The sequence below is a fragment of the Falco punctatus genome (assembly GCF_963210335.1).
Source record: "Falco punctatus genome assembly, chromosome: 2".
Taxonomy (NCBI): Eukaryota; Metazoa; Chordata; class Aves; order Falconiformes; family Falconidae; genus Falco; species Falco punctatus.
In genome coordinates this window covers 32,663,898-32,677,519 of record NC_137581.1, presented here as the reverse complement: position 1 = coordinate 32,677,519, position 13,622 = coordinate 32,663,898, and the positions used below count along the sequence as shown (strand labels likewise).

The 13,622-nt window shown below is 45.5% G+C and overlaps 1 protein-coding gene across 8 annotated transcripts in view; it reads right to left on the bottom strand.

Moving 5' to 3' along the window:
• Positions 1-4,021: 4,021 nt before the first annotated feature.
• The window catches only part of TSC22D1 (TSC22 domain family member 1), a gene marked incomplete at its 5' end in the record, with an annotated part of 95,808 nt that continues 86,207 nt past the window's right edge, over positions 4,022-13,622 (bottom strand). For 3 of the 8 annotated variants that reach the window (XM_080376788.1, XM_080376787.1, XM_080376790.1), the window contains 2 exons: positions 4,022-5,450; positions 6,580-6,631. In XM_080376788.1, the coding sequence (XP_080232914.1) occupies positions 5,193-5,450; positions 6,580-6,631 (310 nt within the window). In that variant the 3' untranslated portion in view covers positions 4,022-5,192. Of the gene's footprint in view, positions 5,451-6,579; positions 6,632-6,750; positions 6,855-6,890; positions 7,007-7,071; positions 7,419-7,636; positions 7,691-13,622 lie in introns of those variants that run through there. The other 5 variants (XM_080376794.1, XM_080376789.1, XM_080376791.1 and 2 more) reach the window with 5 other exon arrangements.

Genomic DNA, 13,622 nt, shown 5'->3' with positions numbered 1-13,622 from the left:
TTTTAAAGGCTGACAAATTTTAACCACTGCCCTTTTGTTTCTTCCAAGATTCAGGTGGGTTTGCCCCGAGCTTGCACTGGCCAGATCTCAACCTTTCACCATTTTACGGTGCCTTTAGACCTTCAAAGAGGGAGAACTTTTAACAGAGCTCTCAGTCCACCCAAACTAGAAGGCTGGAGTGCTAGGATAACCTTTTTTTTCTTTTTTTTCTTTTTTCTGACTAGCCACTTTCTCGTGACAGCTTGAACCACATCCAATATGCATCACCACATATGCATCACTGAAAAACCACCCCCACCCAATCCAGCTGAAGCATCAAAGTTAAGCTTCAGGATGACCTAAGAACCTGGCTTAGCTCTAGAACAAGGCTTTTGAGAACTGTTTTCCCTTTTCTCAGCTGGCTGTTACACAGTACCCAAATTCCCGTTGTGCTGCCTTTTGGAGGTCTCTTGGCCATGTCCCACCCAAACTCTTTTGCCTCTTGGTGCAGCACAACCCTCCCGGGGGCACCTCGATGAACAACCACCAACAGGCACTTAGCTGCAAGGAAAGTCATTGCAGTTTTGCTCATTTTCCTTTTTGAACCGCTGCCCTTTTCCAGCGTATTTACAATGTAAGGAAGTTGGTTTATTCATGGTTTGGCTTTTAACTTCATTGCTGAGCCTGGCTTTGTTCCTGTTGGAAACTGGACCCCGATTCAGGAGGGCAGTTGCCAGTGTCTGCTGGAAACTCCTTGCCATGGGATTTTCAGACACGGCGTTTGTTGGCCTAGCTCAGCACATACTAAATGCAGTCAGAGGAGTCTGCTTACTCATCGCAGGAAAAGGACCAGGCCAGTGGCAGGTGTTTTTCAGAGTATCCTCAAACAAGCATTTCAAATGCCTACGTTCTTTCCAGACTTCCCAGGAGCTGCCTCCAGTAACTATCCTCCATTCGGTTTCATACATCTGAAGTTACACTGACCAGCAATGGATGGAATTAGGCTGATTTCCAGTTCAGGCACTTGGAATTGTAACTTGTTTCAGGCTCAGCCCAGCAGCAAACTTGCCAGAAAGTCAGAACGCATAATCCCAAAGAGAGAGGAGAAAAGCAAGAAATAACGCAGTGTCTGGTAAGATGTGAACTGTTACTAAAGTACTCAGCATGTTTAACAAGAGGTTTTGTGAATGGCATATATTAAGCTAAACAAGCATGCCTTCAGTCAGCGAGCTCGAGTACTGCTATTGCACCCTACAAGGAATAAATAATAAACAACATTCTTTGTATTGAGATAAATACATTCACTGTAGCTACAGAAATCAAGGGTGGTAATTCCCAAATAGCCTTGCTGGGTTCTTTCTCCAGCTGAAAGATGGGAAGCTGCCTCCCAGGCATGGATTTATTCCATGAGAATTAGGGAGAGGGATCTCTTAAGGCACTGCATTTACTCCACTGCTGCTGGGAGGTTTTGTCTGGGTGATCTCCAGATCAATGTTATTGAAGCATATTTCTCTTCCCCAAGTATTTACAGAGCCCCCAGAATCTGGACAATCTGGACTTGCCTTAGAATTATTTGTCAAAAATGATTGGTTTAACCAAAAAAAAAAAAGCCACAAGAGGCAAAAAATAGCAACTTGCTCTCTACGATAATTGGCTTAGATGAGTTTATCATATTGCTGTTAAAAATAAAGCAAGTGTGCAGCTAATTGTCAACAAGTTAAATGACAAACAGCTTGAATATAGCCTGAAGAGTTACTGAGTTGGAGATAGGCAGAGAATAAAGAGCCTGGCAAATAAAAGACAGATTACATTATTCTCACTGTGGATGTAAACCTGAGCAACTCAGAGCTCATACAAAGAAAAATTCTGGTGGAAAAAGGTTACACTCTTAACTATTGATAAGCTTTGATTTAAAGTGCTCTGAAAAATTATTTGTTCTAGAATAAAAACAAAAATCAAAACAATTAATTCCAGAAGCATTACAACACCATCGACTGAAACACTTTTTATTTGGGTCTCAAGTGCAATTTTAGTTGATTTGAATCTGTTTCACAGAGAGGCTGCAGTTTTGATAGAGCTATTGCTAAAATCAATTCAGCAGCAAAACACTGCTCTGTCTAACTTTAGCAATTAATAAACAGCTACAAAAAAAAGCTCTATAGGTACTGAAGTTTTAAAACTAAGAGTAAATTATCCTATTTGTCAGCATTGAAGCACAAGGTACTAAAATTGTTGATTACCTAACCAAACTTTCAGACTTCCAAATACTGTATTAAAGAACAGTTAAAAAAAAATATCTTGGATTTAGGATATGCTCAGGCTCTTTGTGAAAGAAATAAAAGCAGAGGTTAATTTCTTTCTTAAACAAAAAAAAGTAATTCCTTGCAAATTTTGGTAAGTGAAGTGGGTGAAAAAGCGGCTCTGCATGTTGAGATTGACTTTTTTATATACTCAATGTTACAGCCTGGAAGTGCTAAAGAGACATTCAGAATAGAAAGGCAACTGGAGACAATTAAGCCATTTAAAAAGCACCAAAATTAGCATTCCTTTTGTCAGATCCAAATAATTCCAGTGCTGTTCTGCCACAAAGGCTATCATCAATTTCTAATTTTAGCTTAATCCATGAAAAAAAGCATCTCGCATTTCTCTCTGGCGTTTCCTCATTAAGAACATTCTCAAATTATAGACTGAAATCTCAAGAACACAAACTACGAATTAAAGTTCACACTCCCACAGAGACACACTCACGCATGCACTTTGATATACTAGTCCCAATAAAGGTAATGCAACTACTCATGCCGTGATACAACTAAGCAACGCCTGAACTGCCGTATGATGAGTGCCCAAAAGCAAGAATTTAGCTATAAATCACACAAAAAGATGATCTGTTCTGCCTCTGAAGCCTCAGCCTTCTTGCTCCCTCTGCTACACCCGATTACTCTCAATAACATGAGATTCCACGAGAATGGTATCTCCTGATTTTCATTATATGGAATAAGCAGTCATATAAGACCCTATTAAAAAAAAAACCAACACAACACCTCTGTAATTAACCCTTATGTTTTAAGCCAAATTAATTCTTTGTATTCAAATTTTAGGACAATGCTTTCAAGGTCAAAGAACTGCCCTACCACTCAACGCACTGACCATTCTCCCTCATTAACCGGGAATACTCTTTTAAGTATACAAGATTCACATGCTCAGCACTAGCTAACACGATCCACTGCAAAACCGCAAATTCCTTTGCTCCCCCGGTTATAGCCTATCAATCACGCTGTATCTAGTCATTCACCTAGAAATCGGTAGGTTTAGATTCAGTTGTATTTTAATCATCATAACTAAAGAGGAACGAAATACTTTTTTCAAACCAAAGGGAAAGTTTTTATCTTCACACAGAATTGGAAATTCTTCTCAACAATTTTAGAAGGCAGAATTAATACTGCAAGCCAAGTTCAGACAATTTTAACTCACAAAAGTATCAAATAATCAAGATAAAAAGCTGTGGGAGTGAAAGTGAGAAATTCTTGGATGCCGAGGTTTCAGCCTGGCAGTTTGAGAGGAGGGCAGGTCGCTCACGTTTGCACTGCCGGGGAAGCCGTAATGCTTGCTGCCTCAGTCACCCTGAATTCAGGGTATCGGAGCCCCTGCCAGCATGGGGTGACCCACGCTCAGGCACGGGTGCAGTGTGCTGCCACGGAACAACCGTTGCACGAGATTTATACGTTCATAGCTGATCATACAAGCAGATGCCTGACTCCTGCTTATCTGCTACTCCACATACAGAAGGTACTCAACAGTCCTGCCTGCACACGATCAGAGCAAAACAAGGAGCTTTGCTTAGTCAGGCCCCCTATTCCCACCTCCTTCGTTTGGCTTCATGTTCACTGTGTTTTTAAGAACACTGTGGAAAGCAGGAGATGCATTTTTAGCTGAAACTACACCTCTGAAGCCTGGACCTTCTCCTGACCTCTCTGCTTATGTAAAACTGCATTGCAACATGCTGACAGTGACTGCAGTTAACATTAGTACAGTATACAAACAGTGATTTATCAACATTGTATGCTTTATTGAAAGTTGACAAGTGCAACAGTTAAATACATTGACGTGTTACAACTGTTTAGAGAACATGCACAAAAACATATGCATACTACTATACAGATCATATGCAAAAAAATCCATACTGGGAAATCCAATTTTTTTTTTTTTTTTAAATTCTTTGCTAGCAGGGTTTGATAATTTTTGGAGTGGTTTTTCCTGTCTTGAACCAAACTACAATGAACAAAGATTTACTTCAAGATAATCAGCAGCCAGGGAACTTCAGAAGTTACACAAACAGCATAAATCTGCCAAATTCTGAACAGTTGCGTAGGTGCATTCTTATTTATGTAGCATAAAAAAAACAACTTTCCAAACTTCTTCAGATCAGCCAATGAAACAACTAAACTTCAATCTGTACAACCTAAATAGTTACAGTTTTCTATTTTACAAAGTAATTACACTAAATACACAAATATACAGTAGGCGAATAACCTTCATTGTAATTATCCTATGACCCAACTGTACGTCACCTACCTGCTTTCTATATATAATACAGCTTTATGCACCTGTCCACTGCTTCAAAAAACGGTGCAAGTATTTGCACTTAAGGTTTCAGGTGACAATTAAATGTTAAAACACTGAATTTACCTTTCTCCCTCTCCCTCTTCGATCCTATGCACCAGTCCTCACTTTGGAACCCCAGTGCACTATGGGGGATTGAACCATCACTTTTTACTCCAGTCTGTTTCTTCATATTTCCAAGCTCGAAAAGCACTTGTATCAGTTATGTCACTGGATGAGCAGAAGGTTTAAAAACAAACAAACAAACAAAAAATTCAGGCATGCAACTTCGTTTCTCAGCCATTTGCAGAAGCTGCTCAAGTCCCCAGTGTACTTGTGCTAATTCTCTGGAAGAAGTTTATTTTATTCAGTCAACCTAAGAACAAAGACTCCTTCAAGCCAAAGGGGGGAGGGAGGGAAGAGAGAGAGACAGATGAGTGCATAACACGGGGAGGGAGAGAAGCCTCTCCTGATGTGTACAGGGCATGGAGTCCTCAGTCTGAGTTGCAATGTGCACTGAAATGGATGAAGGGTGGCTGTGGCGGATTCCCGCTAGTCCTTCTTGCTCTGGGCAGTCCAGAGGCCAGCAATCATGATGGCAACGACATCCTGAACTATGCTGAAGGCCCTGACCCCTGTGATGCCGGCTGAGCAGGCTGCTGTGTTGTCCCTTGTGACTGGGAAGAGGAAGGCGGGGAACCAGTCTGCAGCTGTGCTTGGAACTGGGCAAGCTGCTCCGGGCTGGCCAGTGTTTTTAGCAGAGTGTTTTCTTGCTCCAGCTGGGAGTTCTTCTCTATCAGCTCTTTGATTTGCTCTTTGAGGACCTCCACTTCCTCCCTTACCGCGTACATCAAGTGACTCTTTACCAGATCCTGAAAGGCAGCAGAGAGCCGGAGCGTTAGGAGAGCAGCCCCGCAGGCGACCCACGCTGGCGGGGGCCGGCGCCGCCCGGCTCTGCCGGGGCACGGTGCGGCAGGTCCCCCCCGCGAGGGACACGGCCCCGGCCCGCGGCGGAGGGCGCCGGGCCGGCCCCAGCGAGCCCCACCGGAACCGGGGGCCGGTCACAAGCCGCCGCACACGTGCGGGCCCGGGGAGGGCGGTGGGCCCCGCCCCCGGCGCGCGGCAAGGCCCCGCCCCGCGCCCGGCCCCGCCCCCCGCGCACCGGCTGCAGCCAGTTCTCAGCGCAGGTTGCCGCATTTCCCTCCCTCCCGCCGGCCGTGCGCGGCCGTGGATGACGTCAGAGCGCGCCCCGGCCAATGAGCGTCCGAGTTATTTATAGCCGGGAGTTAAAGGCTCGGAGTTTGCCTAGCAACAGTCGGCAGAGGCTCCCGTGAGAACGGCTCCAGGCACCGCTCCAGTAACAAAGGGCGGCCGGGCCCCAGGCGCAGCGCGGCGGGACCGCGCCGGGGGCAGGGCGGGGACCGGGCCGGCGGCCGCGGCGGCCCCGAGGGGGACCCGCCGGCTCCGGGCAGCGCGACGCCCGTGCCGGCCGCCGGGAGAAGGGCGCAGCGGCGGAGGATGCCCGGCTGCAGTCCGCGGGGGATGCGCTCGTTTGGCAGAAGCGGGATGCGCTAGGAGTTTAAAAAAAAAAAAAAAAAAAAAAAAAGCGAAAAGCACCCCAAAACACCCCCGCTTTGGGGGGTGGGCGTGTGTGTGTAACACCCTACACACACACAAATGCCGCTGTCTGCCCCAGCAGCGCCCCTCCCCCGCCGCACGGAGCTGGGATCAATCGGTTGGGGAGGCAGGAGCCAAAAACGATGCCGTCATTCCCTCTCCGGCATCGATAGAGAGAAGTGCGCATTCCTCCCCGCAGGAAGCCTTTGATCGATAAAACAACAACCACCAGAAAAAAAGCCCCCAGAACCGGAGCCGTGCCTCCCCCTCCCTCTCCCCGGCCCCGCTACCAAAACGCGTCCGCGCACGGGTAAACCAGCCGCATCCCCATATTGTTTACCGCTTCAAACATCACCACGGTTTTATGCCCCAATCGGTACGTACCATCGCTTGCTCGATTTTGTTGTCGATAGCTACCACGCTTGCACCAGAGGAGCTGCAAAAGAGAGAAAGAAAGAGAGAGAAAAAAAAAATTACATTAGCGGCGGCTGAATTATTTAAGAGACAAGAGACGCGGGCATTGGTAGCCAGTTGGCTGAGAAAAGTCATCCTCACGCTGCCCTGCCGCCGCCGCCTCACCGGGATGCTCCACTGCAGTAAAGCAACCTGTGAAGCCGCCCCGAGCCCCCCGCCCGCAGCCGGATCAAATATCCCGACATTTTGCCCCCCAGCAGACCACAAAGACCGAGCTTAACTGCAGGCTGCGGCAGCCGCGCTCCGCGCCGGGGAGGGCAGCCCCTCCGGGGCGGGGAGACGAGGCGAGGCGGGCGCCCGGTGCCGCCGCTGCGGCTCCCCCGGACAAAGGAGTCAGCCCGGCGTTCACCTGCCCCGCCGCCGCCGCGCCGGCAGAGCCCCTCGGACACAACACTTATTTACCTACTGTCGAGCCTCAGGGACGAGTTGTCGGTGCCCAGCAAGGACGATAAGAAGGAAATTGAGAAATGTCTTAGTTGATAAACTCCTAGATCCATTGCCACTGGTCTACAACATTGGGCATTCATGCAATCGCGGCCAGAAAGGCTCCCCGCAGAAATCTGGTCTCCCTCTTGCCGGACGTGTGCGTGTACGCGGGCGGCGGGGCAGCTCCGCCGGGCGGCGGGGCGGCGGCGGGACCCTGCGGGGCGCGGGGCTGCGCTCGGCCAGCTCCGAGGTCAGCGCTCCGCCGCGCCGCACAAAACCTGGCCATCCCGGCCCCCCCATAATTTATGCGGCGCCGCCGCCGCCCATTGGCTGCGCCGCCGCTCGGGCTCCGCCCCCCGCTTCATCGCATCTCATTAAGCGCGCTCGCCCCCCCCCCCCCCCCCCCCCGGGGCCGGCAGCGCCCTGGCCGCCCCGCAGCGCCCACGCGGGACGACCCCGCACGCGTGGGGGGGGGGCCGGCTCTGCCCCCTCCTCCCCCCCCGCGAAACCCCGGCACACGGGGTGCCGACGCGCGGCTCACCGTGGATTTCCACCAGCAATCGCTGACGGCGAATGAAAACAATAATAATAATAATTATTAATAATAATAGTAGTAACAGCAGCCGCAGCCGAAGCAGCTGGGGAGCGGCGGGGGAGCCCAGCGCGCTGCCAGCCGCCGCCGGCGGGAGCGCGGCCCGCGCCGCCCAGGGGCCGCCCGTCGCCGCGCCGACAGCGCCACCTATCGGCGCACGGCAGGGCCGGCCGGGCCCCGCCGCACCGGGGCAGCCCCGCCGGCAGAGACGGTGCCGGCTCCCGCGGCGGGATCCACCGCCCCTACACACATCTCAGCCCCGGAGAATGAAACCCGTTACCGGACAGCTTCGCCTGTGCGGGATGCACACGCACTGACAAATGCACCTGCAGATAAAACTTGTTTCAGACTCCTACAGATCTGCTAAAGCAGCAGCGATCTCTCTTCATCCTTTACACAGGCCTTATTAGTCCCTAAAACCATTTATGAAAAAATATTCAGCCATCCGATCACCCACAAAAAGCACGCACTGCCAAACCTTCGGACTTCTAGCAACCCAGCTAATACTCTTGTACAATAACAGGGAAAATGCGTATTTGCTGATTTTTATATTGTCATCCAGCACTTACGGTCTTAAAAGTTGCAGCATGTGCACTAATAATGTAGGAAAAAATTATCCCACATAACTGTGGTGTATTTATCAAGAAATATTATGCTTTCATGGGTCATCAAACACAGCCACTACAGTCACAGCCAGTCCAAGTGATCCTGTCTACCAGTAGAGTTTAGGAGGAGACCCGAGGCTGAGCTTGACCACCACAAAACACCTCCACAAGAAAGGGCCAGCCTCTAAAACCACTATCTGCTAGACCTGCACTTTCATAAGGCATTATGTTACTTTAATGCACAAAAATAAAGTCAAAAACCTCTTCAATTCTCTACAGCAAACCTCTCCAAGAACTGGAAGTCACATATATGTCACAGGTGTTGCTCCCAGAGAAGCAGGAAAGCCAGGAGGCACAGAATAATCATCTTAAAGCTAAATTTAGCATTTGCGTATCTGCATCATCCTTCTTAGTTTATTTACGTTGTCCTAGTCTACTATTCTTTCATTCAGTAATGCCAGCAGAGTAGTACAAACTAATCCTGTTCACAAGAGAGGTGACATTTAAGAATAAGTGCTCATCATAGCTGCTATCCTAGTACCACACAGGATGTACATAGGATGTACATCCCGCAAGGGCACAGCTCTCATCTCGCCATCTTCAGATATTCAGGGGAAGCTCCACAGGATACCACCTAACAGGCTGAAAATTAAAGGAAGGTTTTTTTGAAAAAAATCCTTTTACATTTGCAAGTCAATACAGGCAAGTAAATTAGAACCACCACATGAAAACATACGTGTCAGGCTCCAGCCTCCCACCTCCTGATGGACAAACACCAGTAACCATACAACGTGAACAGACTTCAACTAACCGCTTTCTTTGCAAAGGTGACATACTACACACAATGGTACTCAATCATATTCAGTGACCCAAGTGAGCCATTTAATAAACAGCTCCAAAAGCACATCATCTGTACCGGAATCTGTATCAACTTCTCTCCTAGACTTGATCTAAATTAGTATTTTATGAAGAGCTGGGGTTTGAAAATCAAGTAAATGTCTCAAATGACTCCTCCTCACAGCAGGGGACTTAGGACTTTAAAATTAACGGAATTGCAGCTGGACACAAGCTCAGGGGCAATCTCTGTTCCCTAAAGGTCTCAACCTGAATGGGGCAGAGTAGATATAAAACCAGAGAAACTGTATCTCTGCTAATTAGGTCCTTATAAAATAACTCCCTGGAAGATAGCAAACTCACATGCCCACACAGACGTACCCTTGAAATGCCTGCTTTTGTTGCAGGTCAGGCAGCAGACGTTTGTATGTGTTTTCATTAGTACATGTAAAAATAAAGTCATGGATGCATTCCAAGATGATCGTCAGTGCTGCCATAACAACTGGTGATTATAAAACACCATCATCCCACTTATGACAGAAAAATATGATTTTCAGACTAAATTATCAATAAGTAACATTGCCCTCTAATCTACACTAATGTGTCTTCGTGAAGAAGAGATACAGGTATGATCCTAAATCCAATTCCCACTAAACTCTCTAGCCATCTTCCATTAACTTCAGTGGGCTTTTAGCAAATTCATTTATTTTTAGATGCCTACAAGCAGGGCTATGATTCAACTGAAAGCTGTCAGCTGCGTAAGTAGGACTGCATATTAATATGCATGTTCTGCTTTGCCCACCCTATTAAAAAGCAAAACATAAACGTCCCTTTATGGCTGAGAAAGCTCTAAGCTCTCAAATCATCTAGGAAATAAAAAAAGCAGGACATGTACTTTCATGTACTACTTCATCCCCAAAAAGGCAGGGGGGGAAGAACACTAATCTGTGATGTTCTCACCTCAACACCACATCATCTGCCTGACAAGAACATGGACAGAACTCTGTATTTAAAGTTGGGGGTTTGCTATTGCTTTTTAAAATGTATGATATAAAACAATCTACACAAGCTGTAAGGAAAATAATCCTCCAAGCTCCCTTCCCCCCCCTTGCTTGCTCATCAATTTGTCTCCCCTCCTGGCCCCTCTACCATAACATTCAACATGCACTTTACTCAGCTTATGTTGTTTTGATTCACTCACCTTCTCTCACAGCACTAGAAGGGAGTCAAGATGACTACTATGTTACTCAAAATCTTCTCTCTCTCTCTCTTTTAATATCTCATTAACAGATACTACATGGTATTAGACTCCTGCGAAAGCTTACAATTTTACATTCCTGGGAGCAGAGGTGAGAAAGGCTGCAGAATTCCTTATTTCTGTAAAGCCACCCCGGGTCTGCACTGGGCTGGACCAATTCATGCCCGCTGTTAGCCCTGGACACGGAATGAGGGTCATTTATTTAGAGTCCCATCACACGGCAGATCACACACTTTGGAAGTCTGCCTGGTGTTCACGAACTGCTTAAATTAATAGAAAAAGGGTTGAGATGGGTTACTGAGAAACAAGCAGGGCAGAATACAATATACTGCTAAACAAGGAGCTCACCAGCATCTCTGATGCTCAAGTAAATCAACTGCTTAAGTTGAAACATATACGGTAGTGAAAGACTTCTTAGCATGCTTCACCTTTTGTAGTGTTTCAGTTCTTAAACACTGTTTCTCCCACTAAATAAATTTCCTCATCTCAATATAATCACGCTAAGCACTTGAAAAAAGAGCTTTTCATCTTAAGCACATAATGAAGTAAGCTGCAGCACAGAACCATTTTGTCTCTACGCAAGTTTGGTTTGGCGTATTTCTGTGTGCATGTTAAATTCTTTCACTTAAATTACCTTTCAGGTATCTTTGTCAATGTATGCCCCCTTTAAATGCCAACATTAAAAGCCCTAGATAAGCATCTCCTGAACTTAAAATAAATCTCATCTTTTGACCATGTTGCAAAGAGACCACACCAAAAACTGTACTAGAAAACAGCAATTTCTGTCACAGCACACTTTCAACTTACGCTATAGACAGGCTCAGATCCTGTGCACTTCAGCTATAGTTTTCAACCACAAAATTAAAGCACTGAAAGGTTAATTTTTTTTTTTTAACAATTACTAAAGAAAAGAGTACAGTAATTAGATTCTACATGACATCTGACTTTACATTTCACTTGGCATCTAAAAATGGTCAATAAATGGCAAAGTACTATTCTGCCTTAAAATTTATAAATGCAAAACTATTTGTGTACTGACAGCAATCCCCCCAGTATCAAACTTAGCAAAACTGCTCCAAGCTAATAACCTGAAGAGGAAACTCTGGCTGCAGTTGGCTTCAAGGACTTAAAGAATTATTTATTTCAATACACCATGACTTTTTTTCTTCCTCTCAGTAAAGGTACACAATAGGCTGGAGAAGCTTCCCAGTGATTTCCGCTCCCCCCCCGTAAGTTATAATTATTTTTTTAACAGACTAAGGACAAAACCAAACCAACCAACCAAAAAAATATCACATTCAGATAGTCTATAAAAGATCACAGAATCTAGCCAACATCTTTTTCCAGCCCCAAAACTTGTAGCTAGGATCTTGATTTAAAGAAAACTTGGAGAGGTTGAGAACTTACTGCTCAGCTCCAAAGGCTAACACATTTTATTTCTAGTTTGAATTCTGCAGATTTCCATTTACATATTTCTGCTAAATTGAAGAACCTCTTGCTGCCAGATACTACTTTAAATGTATCTTTTCCTCCCCCATAGTAAAGTTATTTGCAACTCTAATTTGGTTTGCTAGGAATTGGGTTTTAGTCCCATGAAAAACAGATAAAAGGGAAAGCTATGCAAGATGCTAGTAAAATGAACTGCTATATTTGTAAATAAGTTGGGTTTTTTGCAGATGTGCAAGCATAACTAAATAAATAGTCAGCAGAAAGAATACATACACCCTGCTGGGGTTCTGGAAATAACCTGACAGTACTTCTAATTGCAATGCACACACTGAAATATCATGCTGTGTGCTCTGCACAGGAGACACAAAGCTGCATTTAAAAGCAAGAAGGTAACCATGTAAGATCAAAAGACAAACAAGGATAGGTTCTCACTGGCCCCTCTGAGGATATCCTCTTTCTCTTTTACAGGCAACTAATTGCTAAGTCAACCCCAGTTGTTTTTAATGAGAATTATAATGATTCTACCAATTGTAATGCTGACAAAATAAAACATAAGGTCTGTACCAAGTACCTGTATATAGAAAAACACAGAGATAATCCACCCATCAGAGAGAGCTCTGCAAAGAAATGGGAACCATCTTAAAGCAATTTTGATGCTTGGGGAGAGACATGTGGCATACCCTTCCCTGTGATCATCCACCGATGATCATCTAGCAATGCAGCTGGGATGAAGGACTGTTCTGTGCACATCCATTGAGTTTCAAGATCTCCTCACACAGTCAAGTGAGATCTATCATAACTCAAAACCTGAAATTGCATCCAGATGTTACACCGCCTAAACTCAGAGAATTACATATTTGCAGTAACATCTAGTTTGGGAATCACAGGCTTCCCTAATTTCATATCCAAGCTTAAAATGAGTAAGTGTAAAATATTTAACTTCATTGAAAGTGAAAGTCCTTGTCAGTATTACATAAACTTTCCTTGACCAAGGACTGGAAGTGGGAAAAGATCCACCAGCTGTGTTAGCACCCCTGAAAGTTTTAAGTGAGACATCTGAGCCAGGAATTTATTTTCTTTCCTCCAGAAAGCTACACACAACATCACTCTGCAGGCTGACACTGTCCCCAGGATGGAAGGGGAGAAAAAACCCCATCCGTTTACTGCCATAAAGGAGCCTATGTAGAACAGTGGTAAAATGTTACAACCCAAGTTTCACTACCCAAAGCATGGAACTGTAACTCATTTTTCCTTTATGTGAAATTTGGTTTAAGTAATTTTAGATTTAACTTATTCCCTGTTCTTATGCATAGCTTTCATGTGCAGTGATTTTCTCAAAACCAAAGAGAACACCTAGAAGGAAAACCTACTTATACTAGCATTTAATCCCACTTGTTCTAGCTGTACAACGGATTTTTCAACTGTGTACTCCAAAATTAAAAGAGGGAAAGAAACAGTGTCACTGGACCATTTCAAGTTACACCTAACATAACAAAAGAAACATAGCAAATATAGAAAGTGGTTTGGCACAGTGACACCACAAGCATTTGGAAAGCTGAAGTTCTCTATATTAACTAGTATCTCTGACCCAGGGGGCCAACAGCCCAGGAGGGACTCAGACAGTGGCTGACACCCACCCCACTCTACCTTGATAGCACACAGTGGGATTTAGTCATCAAATTAAGTAACAGCTAATTTAACCTGTAACTGAGCAGGGTAATCTTTTATCATTTTTTAAACTCTTAATATCTTCTGTTTCCTTAAGGCTGTGGAAAAGTCACTCCAAGTA